At 48.1% G+C, this 19952-nt stretch overlaps 2 protein-coding genes across 2 annotated transcripts; one reads left to right on the top strand and one right to left on the bottom strand.

Moving 5' to 3' along the window:
• Window positions 1-4011: 4011 nt before the first annotated feature.
• Clp1 (cleavage factor polyribonucleotide kinase subunit 1) lies at window positions 4012-14647 on the bottom strand. The gene is made up of 4 exons (XM_075984697.1): window positions 14467-14647; window positions 8363-8778; window positions 6043-6670; window positions 4012-5083 (listed from the first exon to the last, which is right to left on the bottom strand). The coding sequence occupies exons 3-4, from the start codon at window positions 6646-6648 to the stop codon at window positions 4412-4414; spliced, it is 1278 nt and encodes a 425-aa protein (XP_075840812.1). The 5' UTR covers window positions 6649-6670; window positions 8363-8778; window positions 14467-14647; the 3' UTR covers window positions 4012-4411.
• Window positions 13647-18239, top strand: Ypel4 (yippee like 4). Its single transcript, XM_075984698.1, has 5 exons — window positions 13647-13904; window positions 16196-16520; window positions 16669-16712; window positions 17011-17119; window positions 17304-18239. Exons 2-5 carry the CDS (start codon window positions 16380-16382, stop codon window positions 17391-17393), a joined length of 384 nt encoding a protein of 127 aa, XP_075840813.1. The 5' UTR covers window positions 13647-13904; window positions 16196-16379; the 3' UTR covers window positions 17394-18239.
• Window positions 18240-19952: the final 1713 nt, after the last annotated feature.

Raw genomic sequence — 19952 nt, 5'->3', positions numbered from 1 at the left:
CAGAGAAACCCTGTCTCAAAAGAAGAAGAAGGAGGAGAAGAAGACCAGAACAATATATTATCCAGATCATCACATTTGAAATTAATTACTTTTTGACAAGTATGTCAAGAAATACCTGGTGCTTTCTCTCGTGCCACGTTTCTATGCTTTTTCAAAATGCCCTTCACCTGAGTTTCCGTATGTCTGTATATGGCAAGCCAGTGCCAGGGTTAACTTAGCAAAAAGAATGCCTTCCTTCACCTTGTGTGGTAATGGTACATGCCTTATTCCCAGCACTCTGATCTCTGAGTTCGAGGCCAGCCTGGTCTACAAGAGCTAGTTCCAGGACAGGCTCCAAAGAATGCCTTCCTTCAGCAGTGTAAAAATGATTGCATTTTTTAACTTCTTCATGTTAAAATCCTATCTTCGCTCCTTGTCCTCTTGAAATAATTTTTTTGGAGCTGGGGGTGAAGCTCACTGACAGAATTTGGGCTTAGCATTTGCAAGGCCCTGGGTTGGATGCTTGGCATACTTGCCAAACGTAAGCTTTCAAACGATGGTGTAGGATTTCCCTCTGTGTGCTGTGATTACCATTGATAAATAAAGTAACTGCTTTGTGCCTATAGCAGAGCTGTACAGGAACACAGCTAGGCAGGGAAAACTACGCTGAATGAGAGAGAAGGTGGAGTCAGAGAAGCAATGGAGCCCCACTGGAGACAGATGCCCAAACTTTACCTGGTAAGCCACAGCCACGTGGCAATACACAAATTAATAAAAATGGATTAAATTAATATGTAAGAGTTAGCCAATAAGAAGTTAGAGCTAATGGGCAAAGCAGTAATTTAGTTAATAGTTTCTGTGTGATTATTTCAGTTCTGGGCGGCTGGGGAGAACAAGTGGAGAGGAGCTGGGAACCAGCAAGCAGCCTCTCTCCAACAAAAAGACAGTCCTTCTCTTTGTTCTCTGGATCCTTTTCCCTTCACTGCATACTTTCTTCCTTCTTTTCGTGAGGTAGAAGAGGCACACACGTGACACAGAACAGGTATCGAGGTCAGAGGACAACTTGTGGGAGTCAGTTCTCTCCAGGCTGTCAGGTTTAGCAACCGTGCCTTTATCTGCTAAACCGTCTTGCCAACTCTTGAAAGATAAGTCTGTACCTAACATCCTCCGTGTGCAGTACCTTGAAAGTTTATCCCCCACCATGCCAAGACTGCTTTCCAAGGCCAGTTTTGATCCACATCAGTGCTTCCGGGAGGTTTCTTTGGTTGGTTCCCAGTATGCTTCACGTTCTGCCCCACCCACACATCACCAGCCTGTTTCTTTTTCCAGTGCTGAGAGTGGAATCCAAAGCCTTATGCCGCTGAGCAGAAGCTGTGCCCCTAGAACTGCATCCCAGCCCTTTTTGGCCTCTTACCTCCATCTCTTGTTCCTCATTTCCATCTTCACAGCACGTAAATTACTAAATTACAGTGCTTAAAATACTTTCTGTATGTTGGGAGATATTCGATCACACTGTGATCCCCGAGTTTGCATTTGTGCTAATAAAATTAACCTTGAGTCAGGAGGCTGAGTTAGCTAGCAAGCAGATCTCAGTAAATTGGAGGCCTGCCTGGTCTACAAAGAGTTCCAGGACAGCCTGGACTGTTACACAGAGAAACCCTGTCTCAAAATTAATAATTAATTAATTAAAAAATAGTTAAAAAATTTAAAAATTTTTATGGAGCTGGAGAGATGGCTCAGCAGTTAAGAGCACTGACTGCTTTTCCAGAAAGTCTGAGTTCAATTCCTAGCCACCACATGGTAGCTCACAACCATCTATAATAGGATCTGATGCCCTCTTCTGGGATGCAGGTATACTTGCAAGGCATTCATACATAAGACATAAATTGTTTAAAAACTTATCTAAGCCAGATATGGTGGCACATGTAGTAACTCCAGCACATGTACTGTGGAGGAATTCTGCAGGCTGCACACTGAGTCTGAGAGTGATCCTTGTCTCAACAGTGCACACATGCATTCAGCAGTCAAGAGCACTAAATGGTCAGGCATATGTTTAATCCCAGCACTTAGAAGGCAGAGGCAGGTTGATCTCTGAGTTCAAGGCCAGCCTGGTCTACAGAGTGAGTTCCAGGACTGGCAGAGCTGTTACAGAGATTCCCAGCACCCAGAAAGCACTCACAGGCTAAATTTCAGGTCAGGATCTGACACCCTGTTCTGACCTCCCCAGTCACCTCACAAGCAAAATATTCATACACATAAAATGAAACACACACACACACACAGACCCTACCACGAGTCATCCTCCTCGATCCCATTTTCTAATCCTCACTCTCACCAGCAAGTCCTAGCCATTGGACGTTCAAATATCCCCAAGCACAGAGGGTCACACTCCCCTCATCTGCAGCCATCATTCTGCCCCCCACCGAGTCACACCTTGATACCGACAGGAAAACACCCCATTGGTCCCTGGCTTCTCCAGAGACCTGCCCCCTGTAGTAAATTCTCCACAGGGCAATCTTCAAAATGAAGACTGGGTTAAAAAACGTGTTGGGGGGGTGATCCTGGAGGCAGACAGGGACAGAGGACAGGGAAGTAAGCAGTAGGAAAATCAACCAAAACCAAGTATGACGATGCCGGAAGGAAGTCTGTCGAGTGTGAAGTACCCTGCATCGTTGCTTGGCTGAATGGCCCTAGTCCTGTGTCTCCTGCTGCTGTGGATGGGTAGTCTGCTTGACTCGGATTCATGAGCACTTTCTCTGTCTCTCCAGCTCCCTCCAGCCTCACCTTTACTTTGTTTGGTTCATTACACCCAACAACACTGCTTTCTCCTTCACTAAGCTCAGTTTTCTTTTTTAGGATTTTGTAGTTTCCTCTCTGAGGAAACTTTTGCATAAGTGCCGTTTAACTTTTCCAGGTCTTCTGGGGATGTACTCTCAGAAAGGGCCCTTCCTGACTGTCCCATATGCCCAAATTTAAGCTTCTGTATCTGACTTGCCTTTTTTATTCTTTTGCTGCAAGTTTCATAAAACTTTATTTTGTTCCCCACTTGGAAGTTTCTAATGCGTACACATGTGCACAGTAAAGAATTGGGGGATAGGGCTGGAGAGAGGCTCAGAGATCAAGAGCTCTGGCTGCTCTTCTGGAGATCCTGAGTTCAATTAACAACAACCCCATGGTGGCTCACAACTATCAGTAGTGAGATCTGGTGCCCTCTTCTGGCCTGCAAGCATACATGCAGGCAGAACATTGTATGCATTGCCCAGCTTTATACCCAAAATCTTTAGTACATTTGAACACAGGAACTTGATTCTAGACAAACAGACAACAGGAAGGATAGCTTAACAAAAAGGTAATGACTGGGAGATGGAGAGATGGCTCAGCAGTTAAGAGCTCTGCTCTTCCAGAGGTCCTGAGTTCAATTTCCAGTACCTACATTGTAGCTCACAACCAACTAAAATGGGGTCTGATGCCCTCTTCTGGCAGGTAGGAGTGCAGACAGCTCAGCATACATAAATAATAAATTTTTAAAAATTGGATGCCTTGATGCTCTTGTCTAGCATGTAGGCATGCAGACAGAGCACTCATACGTAATTTTTTTTAAAGGCATTGGGCTATCTATAGGAAATAGAGCTGAAACCATCCCAAGATTATTGCCAGTCTCGAATCTCAGAGTACACCCAGCACTGGAAACAGGTTTACCATCTAAGTGTGAAGCAAGAGGGAAACATCATAAAAACATGCTTGGCAGGTAGGCGTGGTGGCACACACCTTTATCACCAGCACTCAGGAAGTAGAAGCAGGCTCCATCTCTATGAGTCTGAGGCCAGCCTGGTCTAGAGTGAGTTTCAGGACAAGCAAGGGTACACAAGAAAACTGTGTCTCAAAAAAATAAACAAACAAACAAACAAACATGCTCAGCTCACAAGTAGGTTCTTGGGTTTCTCCTCCTCACAACGCTTTAGCAATAAATCCTTCCTATAGTTTCTATAATGCTTCGGTAGAAAAATGAAATTAAAAAAGAATCACAACAACTTACAATATGGCAATGATATTTATTAAAATAATTATTTTCAAGTTTGAACTTTATCTCACTTTCATCTGGTTATAACCAGAACTATATATGGACCAGAAAGCAGTAACAAAAATCCCCTCATGGTAGGTAGCACAGTGGAAGACATGGAATTATCCAGGGTCTTGGAATATTTAAAGTGGCACCTTAGGTGATCTTTAAAAAAATAGTTATTTTCTTTTCGTAGTCTCTCCTTTTGATTCAGAGTACAGGAGTCTGGCTCTTACCGTTGTCTTCAGAGGCAGAGCCTGTGCTTCCTACGAGTTGTTCCTCGTCGGCTCCTTAAGGTCCCCAAATCTCATTCCCTCTGCCTTGGGTGATGGCCAGATTTCCATGGTCCAGAAAGTGAGGCTCTTGCTAACACTACTTGAGATCCATGAACCGGATGTCCATGATGAGAAGAAAGTTCTTAGGCAGCGGGCGGGGGGCTGGAGACAGCACAGTAAACACCTGGTGTTCCAGATCCACACTGGTCACCACAATGAACCCAGCCACGCTTGTCTCAGAAAGGTTCTCCTCTGTCCCCTCAGCCGTACTGACACTCAGGAGATGGTGCACCATATCTCTGCCAGGGGTGACAGGTACTAACTTGAGCTGATTGTCTTCCTGAGACATGCCCAGAGGTAAACAGGAGTCTGGGATGGTAGGTGCCCCAACTTTGTAGATTTTCACATCAGAAAATTTGACATTGAAGGCATGGGGATAGAAACAGCCCCGGAATCCGTAGAAATACTCACGGATGCGCTCATCCCTACATTCCCGCCGGAAGTCCTTGGAGCGTTCTACCACACCCCCTGATTTTGGAAGCAACACAGTTCGAACAAAATGAGGCAGGTCCCTTTTCAGTTCGTTGTACAGTCGTTCTTGATCCAGAACCACCACCACGTCCACCTCGAAGGCTGAAGCTGCGTGCACTAGGGCCTGGTACCCGGAGCCCTTGACCCAGCCGCAGGTGTTGATGACGCAGCCGCTCACAGAAGCCCTTCTGTTCACCTCACACCGCTGGTTGAACACGTCGGCTAAACGAGACGTAATCTGGAAAAGATCAAAATGAAAACACAAGACAGATAAAATAAAAACACAGACAAATTTATGTGCACTGGTTTGGTATTTTGTCTGCATGAATGTCTGTCTGAGGGTGTCAGATTCCCTGGAACTGAAGTTACACAGTTACAGGCTGTCATGTGGGTGCTTGGACCCTGGAATTGAACCCAGGTCCTGTGGAAGGGCAGCCAAGGCTTGTCTTCACCGAGCCATCTCTCCAGTTCCCAAATCCATCTATTTCAGTTCCTTTTTAGAGAAATTAGTACCTGTGTACAGGACTGGGAACCCAACCACAAGTCTTGAAATGTGCGTGGTGAGGAAACTACATCCTAAGCCCCCCCTCTCCCCACTTTTCTTCTTTCTTTCTTTCTTTCTTTCTTTCTTTCTTTCTTTCTTTCTTTCTTTCTCTTATGAGACAGGGTCTCAGTACAAGACTCTAGCCTAAAACCAAATAAAATAAAATAAAGCCGGGAGATGGTGACAAACGCCTTTAATCCCAGCACTCTGGAGGCAGAGGCAGCTCACTCTCGGAGTTCAAGGCCAGACTGGTCTACTGAGCAAGTTCCAGAACAGATAAGGCTACTTAGAGGAAACCCTGCCTCGAAAAACACAAATAAATAAACTAATTAAATATAAAAAAAAAAATGCTTGGTTTTCTAAAGGGAAAAAAAAAGTTGAAGCTGACTTAGGTTTAGATTTCTTCTAAATCCAAAGTGATTAAGTTTGAGGGTGAAAATTTATTGTTTCTCTGTAGCTCTGGAGCCTGTCCTGGAACTAGCTCTTGTAGACCAGGCTGGCCTTAAACTCAGAGACCTCTGCCTCCGAGTGCTGGGATTAAAGGCGAGCGCCACAACCACACGGCTAATTTCTTCTATTTTAAGTAACAAAATGCCCTACTTCCTACCCCGATTTAAGTTTTCCCTTCATCCTACCTTAGCTTCAGCACTGACCTTATTATAAAGCTTAATGTTGGTGCCAGGAGTAGTGGAGCCAAAATGATACACAAGAGGGGCCTGGATGGAGAAACCTTCCTCCACGTCTGCGGGCCGCTCGATGTAGAGGGCCCCCATGGTTCCAGGGATGGACACAGAGCCCTGGCCCACATCCAGCTCCACATACGTAGGACGGCGGCCCAAGCGTACTGCGTAGTTGAGGAGCAGCCGGCACACCGTGGACTTGCCCACATCAGTAGGGCCCACAACCATCACGCGGGGGCCTCGCTCTTCTTCCTTTTCCGCCTGCCTCCGCATCTGCTCCAAGGCGGTATGCGTGTTGAGGTAAAGCAACATGGGCGTGTCCTTAGAGACATAAGCCACCTCGGTCCGGCCACTCAACTGCAGAGAACAGCCATGCCAAGTGAAAACAGCCACCTTGGCACCAGCATCAAAGGTGAATTTCTTGTTTCTGGTCAGCTCTGTGCCAAAGATCTCTGCCATGCCAGCCAGCAACTCCAGCTGAACTGACTGAGATGCCTCCACCTCAAATCGAAGCTCTGTTTCTCGTTCCAGTTCAAATTTAGTCGTTGGCTTCTTGTCATCATTGGATTCTTCACTCATCTTTCCTGTGTAGCTGCTATGCCTAGAACCCAAATTAAACATCAGATCCATCGGGCCACTGCTGTGGTACAATCTTTCTACACTGTAAATATGTACTGCTATAATTGGTTGGGGTTGTTTTTTTTGTTTTTTTTTTTTTTTTTTTTTTTGTTTTTCGAGACAGGGTTTCTCTGTGGCTTTAGAGCGCTGTAGACCAGGCTGGTCTCGAACTCACAGAGATCCGCCTGCCTCTGCCTCCCGAGTGCTGGGATTAAAGGCGTGCGCCACCACCGCCCGGCTACTGCTATAATTGTTAATAAAAAGCTGGCCGATAGCTGGGCAGAAAGAGATTGGGAAAGACAGCCCGACAGAAGGAGAATGCTGGGAAGAGGAAGGACGGAGTCAGAGCAGTCCCTAGCCAGATGCAGAATGAGTTGGACACACAAAATGGAATAGAGATGTTACTAGCCCCGGGACAGCACATGGATTAATAGAAATAGGTTAAGTTGTAAGAGCTAATTAGTAACAGCCTGAGCTATCGGCCAAGCATGTATAATTAATATTATCTTCCAATCGTTTCATCCCTTTATCTTTTCTGCACAGTTCTCATTGCCTTACGACTCACTGGGTGAGGCAAGGACTAATGAATAAAAACTCAGAGAGAATCCAGGTTCAACCTGAAGATCCGAAAAGCAAAACAGCCAGCCACTGGCTCTTACCTGAGATGACGATCCTGATCCTGCCTCCAATAATCTCAGAATGAGACTGCGTCTGTGAGCTGCCTCCTCCTGTTTTATATTCCCTTTTAGGGCTGGGATTAAGGCGTGCACCGCCTCGTTTCTATGGCAACTAATGTGGCTACTGGTATTAAAGGTGCCTGTCACCACTGCCTGGTCTGTAAGGCTAACCAGTGGAGTTGTTTTACTCTCTGATCTTCAGGCAAGCTTTATCTATTAAAATACAAATGAAATGCCACTACAACTGGGTATTTGTTTTCATTCAGTCTCCCCACAGCTAGAAGAGGTATTTTTGTTTGCTACCCTATCTCTAGTAGGTAGAATAGTAGGGCATCTCGACAGAAAACACTGAGTGAATGAATGACTAGGTTACACAGAGAATACTCCCTACAGAGTTTGTTAAATTTTGTTAACAAGAGACTTGACCGCACTGGTTTCTCTCCATCATTCCTTCTTCTTTTTTTTTTTTTTTTTTTCGAGTCAGGGTTCCTCTGTGTAGCTCTGTTCTGAACTGGCTGGGAAGACCAGGCTGGCCTTGAACCCCGCCTCCCAAGTGCTGGGATTAAAGGCGTGCGCCACCATCACCGACTCCATCATTCTATTGGAAAAGAAATAACAGATGCCCGCTCTCCAACTCTCTTAGCCGAGAAGAAGCTAGACTCTGAATAGTGTGCAAAGAACAGGACACAGGGTTCAGACTAAGAAAACATTTGCACGTCCGGCTCTGGGACTCCTAGTAGCTACTATAGTCCAATCTACACCTGAACCAACTCTTCAGCTATCATACGGTGGGAACTTACACGTCCTCGCGTAACAGCGATCACAGTAGGAAAAACAAAACAAAAAACACCGTAAATTACAATCTACCAAAGAAACGTAAGTTACTAGTTCTAATTCTGAACCGCACTTCCAGGTTCAGCATTTGTGGCAGTTATCTCCAGCAATGAAATCTACCCAGGCCTCGCAGAAGTGAGCTGAAGTCCTTAATTAAGCCTTACCTGCACAACCACAGGCGCTAAATAAACGTGACAGAAGCGTCCGTACAGGACCACAGCACAACCACACACAATGCTCACTTAGAGACCAGCCGGAAAGCAAACGCGGTTCCGTTCTTGCGCGGTGGGAGAAGGCGCTGTCGCGTAAAGCCTCTTGGGACTTGTAGTTGGATGGAGGAGCGAGCTCGCACCGCCGCTCGGCCCTCTGGGAGTCGTAGTTCAAGGATTGTGCCGTGACGCGAGAGGTGGGCGGGGCATCGCCGTCACTTGGTGCGGGAAGACCGCAGGAGGCGGGGAGGAGGCGTTGCCGGTGCGCCCACGCGCCGGAGGCGGGTACGTGGTCTGTCCCCATCTGCTGTCCAGGAAAGCGAAGGACGACCCGAAAGGGAGACGCCTCACGGGCTGGATCCTCGGCTAGCCTAGACCATGAGTCAGAAAGTTAGCAAAACCCAGCTTCAGCAGGAGACCCAGGCGGAGGGACATTGGCAGCAATCACACCCCTTTGAGGCTGCGCAGAGCTGACAGCCTCCGCCTGTTGGTTCCTGTCGTGTAGAAGGAACCAAGTGTAAATTGTTTTCCCTAGTTCTTTCTTTTCTGGTCTAACTGTAGCCCAGGCTAGCCAACCGTGGACTCGCGGTGATTTCTCCTGCCTCCGGCCTTCAGAATGCTGGAATTTTAGAGACTTGAGCCACGAAGCCAGGATCGTTGTTTTTGTTTGTTTGCGCTTGTTTACTTTGATAAACGTAGAATAAAAGCCCAGTGATTTCCTCCATTTACCTTATTAATCAGTCATTATCCATCAACCTCTGCCAGAGTCTGGACTGTTCTGTAGGTAAATCCGACAGTTATACAAGGTCAGTCATTTACACCACTGCTAACCGATTCCCCCACGTCTACACAATCCACTTTTCACAAGAATGGGCCTTTTTGGAATCTTGTTGGCTCACTGCTTGACTGGATAAATCACAGGCTTCCTTTCCCTGAGATGTCTCTTGTCTGTAAAACGGGAATAATAACAGTATTCGACCTCTTAAAGTTGTTTTGAAGATTGGATGAGATATATGTAAAGCACTAAACACATTGCCTATCTAGCAAGTATCTGAGTTAGCCTTTTAATTAGGTTTCTCTGTGTAACAGTCCTTGCTGTCCTGGAACTAGCTCTTGTAGACCAGGCTGGCCTTGAACTCATGGAAGTCCACCTGACTTGGCCTCCCGAGATTAAAGGTGTGCGCCACCACCGCCTGGCAACTTTTAGGTTTTTATTGTAGGCTGGAGAGACTATAAAAATTTCATTTATTCATACAGTGTTTCCCAAGTTTTTTCAAGTGTCTTATGTCACAACACCCTCAAACCCAGGTAGGTATATTATGTCCAGTTTCCTTTGGGGAGGAAACTAAGATAATCGGTGGCATTTGCCCAAACATTCAGTTATTAGTAAATGTAGGGGTTTTGTTTTGTTGTTTTTGTTTTGTTTTTCCGGACAGTGTCTCGCTGTCCTGACTATCCTGGAACTCACTACATAGACCAGGCTAGCCTCAACAGAGATCCACCTGCCTCTGCCTCCAGAGTGCTGGGTTTAAAGTGTGCACCACTATGAGGCTTAGAGGTTGGCTTCTTAGTGGTTAACTTTGCTTTCCAGCTTGATTGGATTAGTAAACCCTGTGAGCAACACCAGTGAGGCGCTCTTTTGGGTGTGTCTGTGAAAAGATTTCAGAAGAGCATGAGACCAAAGAGGGAAGATTCACTCTGAAGGTGGGCAGTACCGTTCCGGGGCTGGGGTCCTGGGCTGAATCGGAAGAGGAAAAGCACTGTCTGCTTCCTCATCTGGCCAGATGTGAGCAAGGTTCCAACACCACAGCTAGTAGTGGTTCCCATTGCTGCGGCCTCCCTGTGACGATGGACTCTGCCTCCCAAACTGTGTGTCAAAATAGAAGTTCCTTTCAGTTGCTTTTGTGTCAAGTATTTCATCATAGCAATGAGAAATGTAACTAAAACAGATTCAAACCAAGAACTTAGGGAGTTGGATCCATTTATAATAATGGGCAAACAATTGCTTGGTTTTAGCTGTTAGGTATTGTTCCATGACTGCGCAGGTGCAAAGGGTACATGTTCGTTTAATTCCACCTAGAACCTGTGCGGTAGTTATGGTAACTGTCATTACAGGTATTGCTTCTTTCTCTTTATCCCCCCCCCTCGTTGTTTTGGTTTGGTTTTTGAGATAGGGTTTCTTGTGTAGCCTTGGCTGTCCTGGAACTTGCTCTGTGTACTATACTGGCCTCGAACTCACAGAGATCTGCCTGCCTCTGCCTCTTGAGTCCTGGGATTAAAGGCTTTCTGGTCTACCTTTCTCTTCCTGGCCCTATGTAGCGCTCTGTTTTCAGGCAGGTAAGTTGTCACCTCTCACCGTTTTCTTTGGGGATTTGATTTATTTCATTTATTCACCATGTAGACATTAGCTTTTTATTTTACATTGTATTAATTTTTTATTGAGGTTTACATTTTTCTCTGCTCCAGACATTAGCTTTTTAATGAACTATTAGGCATAGGCTGATCCTTTACCATTCTTCAGAATTTTAGCACTAGACTTCATTAGCAAACTTGTAGCCTCCCAAAGGAGCTCATCCTTTCTTTGGAACACATTCTCCTGAGTCTTCTTTGCCTCCACACACTCCCTCAAGGTGATGTCTCCCAGTTACCTGAAGGTCATCTTTATATGGATATTGCATAACCACCTCAAGCTGACTTTAGGAAGAGCCCTCTCCTCCCTTTGAGATGGCTCTCCACTTCTCTTGAATACAGAAAAAGGACAGAGCCTACCAATCATCAGTGCTTGCCCACTCTCGCCATTTCCAGTCTCACTAGACAGTCCTGCCATCTCCACCCCACCACCAACCCATCCTGTCTGGGTCCCACTCCTTCTCCTCTACAGCTAAATCTTTGATCATTTTGTTCTTCTGTTGATTTAAATTGATGGATATCCTTTTGGTTACCAGCTTTAAGTCCATGCCCTAAGGACCTTCCCTTTTCTCTCAAGGCTGGTTCCTTCCCCTAGTTTTCCTTTCTCCTTTGTCTGATCTATCTAATGCAATGATGGGGGGGGGGCAGTGGCCACAGTGGTCGTGTAGATGCCAGAGAGCAACATTTCAAAGTTGTCTCTGTCCTTCTATTTCATAGATTCTGTCTGGAGATTGAACTCGGTTTTCAGGCAGGTGTTGGCAGCAAGTGCATTTACCTGCTGAGCCTCTCTATAGCGCCCGTATTTCCTTTAATTTCTGTTGCCCAGACAAAACTTCCCCTGCCCCTCTCCACCTTTCCCTCTGGATTTTGTTTTTCTGAGAGCCTTGAATGCCTGCTCCTCCTATTTCTACCTATGAAATGCTGGGGTTACAGGCATGCACCTTCATAGCCAGCCTGTCTGTCTGAGATAGAGTTTCACACACTAGCCCAGAATGGCCTGAAACTCACTGTGTAGTTCAGGATGGCCTCTAACTGGGATCCTCTCAACTCAGCTTCTTTGTCTTCCTTCCAGTTCTTCTCACATCCAGGCCTCTAGTACTACCCTCATGATACACGCATTGTCTTTTCAAAATTAACTGCCCCCAGACTTGTTCCCGATTGAATATCCAGAACCCCCCTCTCTCTCCTTAGCCAGCTAGCAGCATCTCTCATTGCCCATAGTCCGTGCCTCGACCCACAGTTTTCATATTCAGAAAGGTATCCTCTGTGAAAAACAAATCAAACCAAAAAAAGGGGGAATTGAGCCGGACGGTGGTGGCGCACACCTTTAATCCCAGCACTTGTAAGGCAGAGGCAGGCGGATCTCTGTGAGTTCGAGACCAGCCTGGTCTACAAGAGCTAGTTCCAGGACAGGCTCCAAAACCACAGAGAAACCCTGTCTCGAAAAACCAAAAAAAAAGGGGGGGGGGCTTGTCTTGTGTTGGGGACATATCCTGGGTTCATGTTTTAGTGACACAGTTCTGTACTACATGGGAAGTATTCTAAGTCAGATGAATTTTAACTGAAAGCTGATTTTAAAAAATGTAATCTTTCTACAAGGCAAAAATTTGGCATTATGTCTCTTGAAAGATCAAAAATTTAATAGTACATATTCTCTAGGCTTAGGGGTTATGAATTGAGAATGTTTTTGTTTGTATTGGTTTGGGGCTCTCTATTGCTGATGTCACCATGAAGCTCAGGCTGGCCTGGAACTGACAGTCCTTCTGCTTGCCTCTTTGCCCACATGGAGAACGCTGTTCCGAAGTAACACTATCTCATTCCTAACAAAACTCTCCAATTTGGACGCCAGCTTAAAAAGTTAACCAAAAAGGGAACAAAAGAAAAAAAATCACATCACTCATTACTTAGTGCCTATTGTGTGTGAGGCACTCCTTTGGAAATGTACGTGCTATCTCTCTCAGTCACTTCTCCGTGAGGTAAAATATCATTAGCTTCACGGAGCCGAAGAGCTGTGTGGCGCAGGAGGATTAGTCACTTGCCCGTGGTTCCTGGTGAATAATTGGCAGAGCTAAGATTTCGACTCAGGAGTCTTTGAGATCAAAGCCAGACACTTGGCCGTTGCCTGAAGATGCAAGCAAGCCCTGTTCTGTAAGTCTCTCCTACGTGCAGGGTTTTACACTAGATGCTGCGGTCTTGGGGGCAGAGAGGTTTCCCTGAGGACCTACCTCCAAAAGTCTACAGTCCAGTCAAGACCCTATGTCCCATATGTCTCCATTCACAGCACACGTTATTTTGGAGGCAGTAGTTGGTAAGAGCTTCCTGGGTGCAAGATGTCATATTTGACCTATGGCTTCTTTGGGAGGCATTACACTGAGATACTAAAGCTTCCAAGTGCTTAGTACTGAGCACACTGGAGAGCCCAGTTTGTCATCCATGACAATTAGTATATCCTCCTTTAGCCTACATCAGAGCTGATGTCAGAGTTGAAGTGGAAAAATGTACCCTATCGAGTGTGTGTGTGTGTGTGTGTACCTCCTGGCTCTCGCTCTCTATCTCTCACTTCCCCAGCCCTGCCTCCCTAACTCCATCCCTGCCCTTCCCTCAGGTTCGGTTTCCTTGGTCACAGGGCCATGCTCCTTAACAACCCATCTCTCCTTTTGCCTATTACCAGCCTCCACACCCCAAAACCAGCCATCCCTCTGCCTCCACTCCCTATCATCACTCCTCTAGCCCGGTCCCTCGATGCCTGCCCCCTCCCTCCCTCCTTCCCTCCCTCCCTCCCTCCCAACCCGCCTCCTGTGTCTCCCAGCCCTGCTCTGACGTGGGAGGTGAGGGGGGTGGGGGGTTGGATGAGTCACAGTGTTATGATGCAGTTCCACAACACACAGCCACATTTACCCACAGACCGAGGTACAGAACAAGAGGCCACCTCTGGCCCCCAGCAGCTGTCCAGCCTGCAGTCCCAGTCTTCAAACCCACAACGACCCAATCCCATCCCCTTCCCAACTGAAGGAGCGGAAAGAGAAGAGAGAAGAGAGAGCAGAGGGATTGAGAGAGATAGACGGAGATCTCTGGAGCAGACCTCAAGGTGAGGGGACAGCCCTTCTCCAAATCAATTTTTCCCCTTTGCCAATCTTCTCTTCCTGCTGCGTGTTGCTTTCTCCCCTTTGCAAAAGCATTATTCATGCACCCTTTGTCCTCCCTTCCCCCTCCCTGGCGCCTCCGCTCCTCTCTAGGCTTCTCCATCCTTCCCCAAGCTCTGACGATTCTCTCGCACTTATTTCCCGGCAACTTCGGCTCCAAGCTTCAGACATCACTGTTGATTGTTTTTGCTGCTGGTGCAGACCCCCAAAGCCCGCCCTGGAAGCTGGCTGCTCTGCTCATCATTCGGACCATACCATACTGAAAATGCTGGCCCAGGGGGAGGTAGAACCTCCAAGCGATTGAATATACCCATTGTGCGCGCAAGTCCCCCTCCCCTTTTTTAATTCCCGGGAGGCACTGGATTCGCACCTGGTCCCATCGGCCTCTGCCTCATCACTTCTGCCGTCCGCTGCCAGTTTTCCCAGTTGCGAGCCCTTCTGCTCCCCCCACCTCCTACAGTCCAGCCCCAGCTCAGCATCACGGATCGTCCTCTTCCCAGCACTCACCTTTGTTGTTTTTTTCCTGCCCCCAGTCATTTGTCTGATTAGCGTCACCCTATGACGAGAGATGGCAGGGATGGGAGAAGAAAGGACCCCAACTCTCCTCCTTGGGATTTTTTTTTTTGGCCTTTTTTGCAGCTTCTCCTCTGCTGGACTGAGAAGCAGGGGACAGGGAAGGAGGCGTGACAATGACGGAAGGACAGGGCTGGGGAAGGAGCAGAAGATAGAGGGAGAGGGCAAACCTGGCTTCTCCTAGTCCCTTGAAGGAGGTGTTTAAAGGTGGAACCTTGAGGGGAACTCGAAGGCAAAGTTGAAGGCAGATCAAGAAAGTGACACTGAACTGTACAGTAAGGAGGGCCAGAACACAATGTCACCCTGAATTTGGCCCAAGGTGTCTTCCTGGGACCCAGCCAACGGTTGAGAACCAGAAACTGAAGCTAGATGGTCTCACTCAAGGGGATTTGTGGAAAGACTGCATGGCAAGCCCTTGAAGAGAAAAGAACAGTCGGGGTGCTTATGGCCACCACAAAGGACAGGAGATCAGCCCGTTTGTCCTGGCAACTGGAGTGATGACTGCCTCCTCTGCTTGGTGGTCCAGCATCACTAGAGCAGTTAGCGGGCATCTCCGAAGGAGACACAAGCTACCCCACCCACAGCTGCAGGATAGGGCACCTCACCTGCTTATCAGAGTTACCAGAGGACACCTCCCTCCTTATCCCCTGCCTGCAGTACCCTCAGCCACATTGGGACTGGAGGGTGAGCAGATACCAGCGTCTCAAGATTCTTAATCAGAACCCTGCAATTATTTCACGTGCTGCTGCCCAGTCACCAGTGTTTGCCATTTTCTGCCTTGTGCCCCAAAGCCCAGTTCTTAAAAATAAGGAGTCCCCTTACCCGGTTGTTTCCCACTAATGTTGCTCTCACATGATGCCACACTGTCTGGCTTAGCCCAGGAGTCTGGTCTGATGTGCTGCCCATCTTCCACGGGTCCAGCTGTCAGGCTTGATGGAAGAAAGATAAGTTTTCTCCTAGGGCTAGATGCCTGTCTTTAACTCAGAGCTACGGAGGGCCAGAGGCTAGGAAGACAGCAAGTGCTCCCTCTAGCCTGGGATATGTAGCTCAGGATGCAAGACTGAGGAACAGCCACGTGTAAGGTCTGGGATACTGAAGAAGCTACCAAGTTGTGTGGAGTTCCAGGGCTCAGGATAACTCCAGGAGAGGGCTAAGTGGGGTGTGTGTACCCATCTCCCTGTTCCTCCTCCCTTCTTTCCCCAAATGTGGGCCAATTGTATTGCCAACAGAGGCCCTGAGAGAGAAAAAACAAAAACAAAACCAACAACCCCAACTCAGGAGCACTTCACTTTGATAAGGTTCTGAGCCCAGGTGAGGGGGCAGTTTCTCACAGAACTGGACACAGGGGAGTCTCTCAGGTAATGTTGCTCCTAAGGCAGTGTCTGTGCCAGCAGGCTGTTCTCAGTGGAAAATGCTGGAGGCTGCTGCTGCCTCTTGAGAGCAAGAGGTACCAACTCCCTGGCCATGGCACAAGATGCCTGGAACCGCTGCCAGAACAGAATGGGACTCTAGGGGACAGAAAGTGCAATGGGAAGCTGAGGGCTGATGGCGATGGGGAAGGTGGGAGGGTCCAGGTGAGCTGAGCCCCATCTTCTTTAACTGCTCAAGAGCGGCTCCTCATGAGGTCACATCTCCCCCCTGACGAACCTTCGTTTCTTACCAGGTGATTTCCATTTCTATCTGGTTCTCGTCTGGGGGGGCCCTGGCCGGGCAGCCCCCCCACACTTCTACCGTCCTGAAACACGGCTCTAGCCAACCTGCTCCGCTGCTTTACCTGCGACCGTCTCTGCGGGGGCTGCACGGCACCAGCCCCTCCAGCCCGCCAGGGCATCGTCCTCCAGCCCGTCATGCCCAGCTGTGACCCTGGCCCGGCCCCTGCCTGTCTACCCACCAAGACTTTCCGCAGCTACCTTCCCCGCTGCCACCGTACTTACAGTTGTGTCCACTGTCGAGCACATCTGGCCAAACACGATGAGCTTATTTCCAAGGTAACGCTAAAGCGAGGGCCTGCCGCCTGCCTCCCCGGGCTTTCCCTTCGAGACAATGGGAGCACCTGAGGTCTCCCGCCACTCCAGCGGGATCTAGGCAGTGGGGTTGAGGCATACCCAGTGGTCACTGTCTGTCCTGTTTCCACAGTCCTTCCAAGGGAGCCATGGCCGGGCCTACCTGTTTAACTCCGTGTGAGTCTACCTCTTTCTTTGTGTGTGTGTGTGTGTGTGTGTGTGTGTGCGCGCGCGCGCGCGCGCGCGCGTGTGTTTGCTTGTGCTACGGCTGCTTTTCTCTTTGCAAAATGGGGGCAAGCCTTCAAAAGGATCAGAAAAGCAGTCTTAAGTTGTGCGGGGTCAAAGAAGGCCCAAGCACTGATCCTAAAGGGGTGGACGCTCTAGTCCCCCCCCCCCCCAGATAGAAATCCTTCTGGGTAGGTTGGGACTGACAGAGCAACCCTACTGTGTGCTGGGTCCTTGTTTCCCGAGACAGGGTCAACGTGGGTTGTGGGCCAGCTGAACAGCGCCTCCTGCTCACAGGACTCCACTCGGTAGCTGACATTTTCTGCGAAAGCTGCAAGACCACACTGGGCTGGAAATATGTAAGTATTTGAGGAGAGCCGCTTCCTAGATTGTCCCCATGGCTCTCCAGACCCAGTGCGCAGACACCAGGCTTTTGCATGGTCCACAGAGGGAGCTTGGAACCGGGTTGGCCTAGGTGTGGGAAGAGGAGCCTGGAGGTGTAAGACACCCTTTTCCCATGGTCACCATCTTACTCCCCACCAGGAACAAGCCTTTGAGACCAGCCAGAAATACAAAGAAGGGAAGTACATCATTGAGATGTCACACATGGTGAAGGACAACGGCTGGGACTGAGGGGGGCTCAGCAGGCTGGGACCCTCCTCCGCATGCCCCACCTTCCTCACACCAGTCCCCTGGCCCCGTGAGCAGTCCACACCAGCATGAGTACTGCCCACCCCTGGGGAAACCTGGCTCCAAACGACCACCGCCTCCCTCCCCCCCACCGCAGCAGTACCAGGTCCCCTTGGAACAGGAGCGATACCCCAGGGGTAGTGAAGGCTCAGGAGCGGGTAGCAGTCAGGGAAATATGAAACTGGGGAGAGGAGATGAGTGATGGCAGGGTGTGAACTCAGGCAGGTAGGACTCGGAGTTATCAACCTTGATCCGCCTTTTTTTTAATAACCAGGACAAACCCCTGGTGGTGGGGCTAGACCACAGAATAGCAAAGACCTAGGTTGGAGTGAAATTTTGGTCTCAGATATCAGGGCCCCAGAGTCTGAGGGTAGTTTACTCAACCCCATTCTTGGTCTAAAAAAAAAAAAAGACTAGAGATGGGGCCAATAGAAGGAAAAACACAAACCCTAGACCCTGGGAAATCAGTTGCAGGGGTTCCCATTTCACTCCGCTGTTTACCTTGGCACTACAGAGGCACTTTTAAGTATCTAATCTTTGCCATTGGGTGGGGTGGGGAAAGCTGCCCCAAGAACAGCCCCCACCTGTGGCTGGCTGTTGCCAGAGAGAGCAGTCTTTAAGGGAATTCCCCAAGGCTCAGCCACTGCTCCCTGGGACCCAGTCCCTTGGAGGCGGTGGATCATCGGCGCTGTGGGACCAGTCTTTCCAGTGACTGCCACCAGCGAACGAAACTTTTGTATGATACATAAAGTGTTTGGGTCTATTTTTAATAAAAAGGGGAAAAACAACTGAGGTACTGTGCTGGCTTTCCTTCCATAGGTGTGGGTCCCGTACTGTTCCAATAGGCACCAGCAAGGGTCTCTTTTTTTAAAACACCCCCTAGGAGGCAGTAGTTACTTTGTGTCAAGATTCTCCACCTGTTTCACAAGGAGGGAATCATGAGGCATGGTTTTGGTGAGCTTGTCCATGGGTAGCACCTGTTTCCGGATCCCCAGACTTCCCCCTAAGGAGGCTACTTTTTAATCTGGACTCAGGATAAGCAGCTAGTGCAAACTTATTCCACAACTTGGTGGGTTCCAGTTTCTTGCATCTCCTTGTTTTGTTATGCCTAGTCCTAGAATGTTTTAATCAACTCATGGATACCTTTGAGGCTAAAATGAAAATCTATGGGCTGAGACTCGGCTGGTAGTGGAACAGGAGTGGGATATAGCTCAAAACTATAGCATCAACACAGAAGTGTGATCTAAGGAACATGGTTGGCGTGTACTGAAGTGAAATGTTGATTTGGAGGCTCTCAGCCCCCACAGGGGAAGACCATATATGTGCGGTAAAAATCTCTTATATTACATCCTTATTTCCAGATCACCCCATGGGTATTGCAAATACTTATAGGTACGTTTTACTTGCCAGGCATTGTGTTGATCTTCAGGGTTGCACAAGGAAGGTAGCCATCGCCTGACAACTTTTTGGCTTTTTTTTTTTTCTGCTCAGTGGTTAGAAGGAAGCTAGGTGACCTCAACAGAAGATAAGGACTGTAGTACAGGGAAGCTGAGGAGGAACTTCGCCTAGATTTGAAGGGTCAGGGAAGGCTTCGCTGTAGAGATTCAGACAGAACCATGTGACGTGACACACACTTGGCTACTCTGAGGAAACTGTGTTTCTACGTGGCTGGAAGTGTAAGAGAACATACATAAAAGTTCAAAATGGGAGAACCACAACCTTGTAACAGTGGTTCTCAATGTCTTAATGCAGTTCCTCATGTTGTGGTGACCCCGACCATTACTTTCGTTGCTACTTCATAACTGTAATTTTGCTGTTATGAACGATAATGTATTTTTTGAAGATAGGTTTGCCAAGGGGCTCACAGTCCACAGGCTGATCAAGGACACCACGGAGGCATGGACAAATGACTGTCTTCTATAGTCTAGGCTGGCCTTCTAACTTGCTATGTGACTTTGAACATGGGATCCTCCTGCCTCCACCTTGATAGTGTTGGGATTACAAGTTTGCTCTACCATATCTGGCTTTATGTTGTGAATGCTCGACAAGCTCTCTCTCTACCGAGCCACACCCATACCCCAAAAACTTAAAAAGTAGATACTGCCAAATAGCTGTTTGTTTTGTGCCAGACAAGAAGCTGTTGTTTGGGGGAAGGGCCCACAGGCAAATGGTCTCACTATGTAGCTCTGGCTTGTCTGGAATCTCCTTTTTAGAGCAGGCTAGTCTCTGGCTCACTTGGTTTTACCTGCCTTCCAAGTGCTGGTATTAAGGGCATGAACCACTATGCCCAGGAAGACTCAGATAACTTTAACAGCTTGAACTCATGGATTCAGAGTTACCTATACTATCATAAATACTGTTAACATCGGACTGGAGAGACCGTGGGCAGGACAAAGAACTGGGCAAACACAAGCCAGAAACATCTGAGTGCTGGAGCCAAAGAAAGCTTGTCTGACCCATTGTGCGGTTTCACTGATACCAATTATCTTGTCCTTAAACATG

Source organism: Microtus pennsylvanicus, chromosome 9 (assembly GCF_037038515.1).
Source record: "Microtus pennsylvanicus isolate mMicPen1 chromosome 9, mMicPen1.hap1, whole genome shotgun sequence".
NCBI classification, from domain to species: Eukaryota; Metazoa; Chordata; class Mammalia; order Rodentia; family Cricetidae; genus Microtus; species Microtus pennsylvanicus.
The sequence above is the reverse complement of the archived record's forward strand: the minus strand, read 5'-3'. Positions and strand labels throughout refer to the sequence as shown.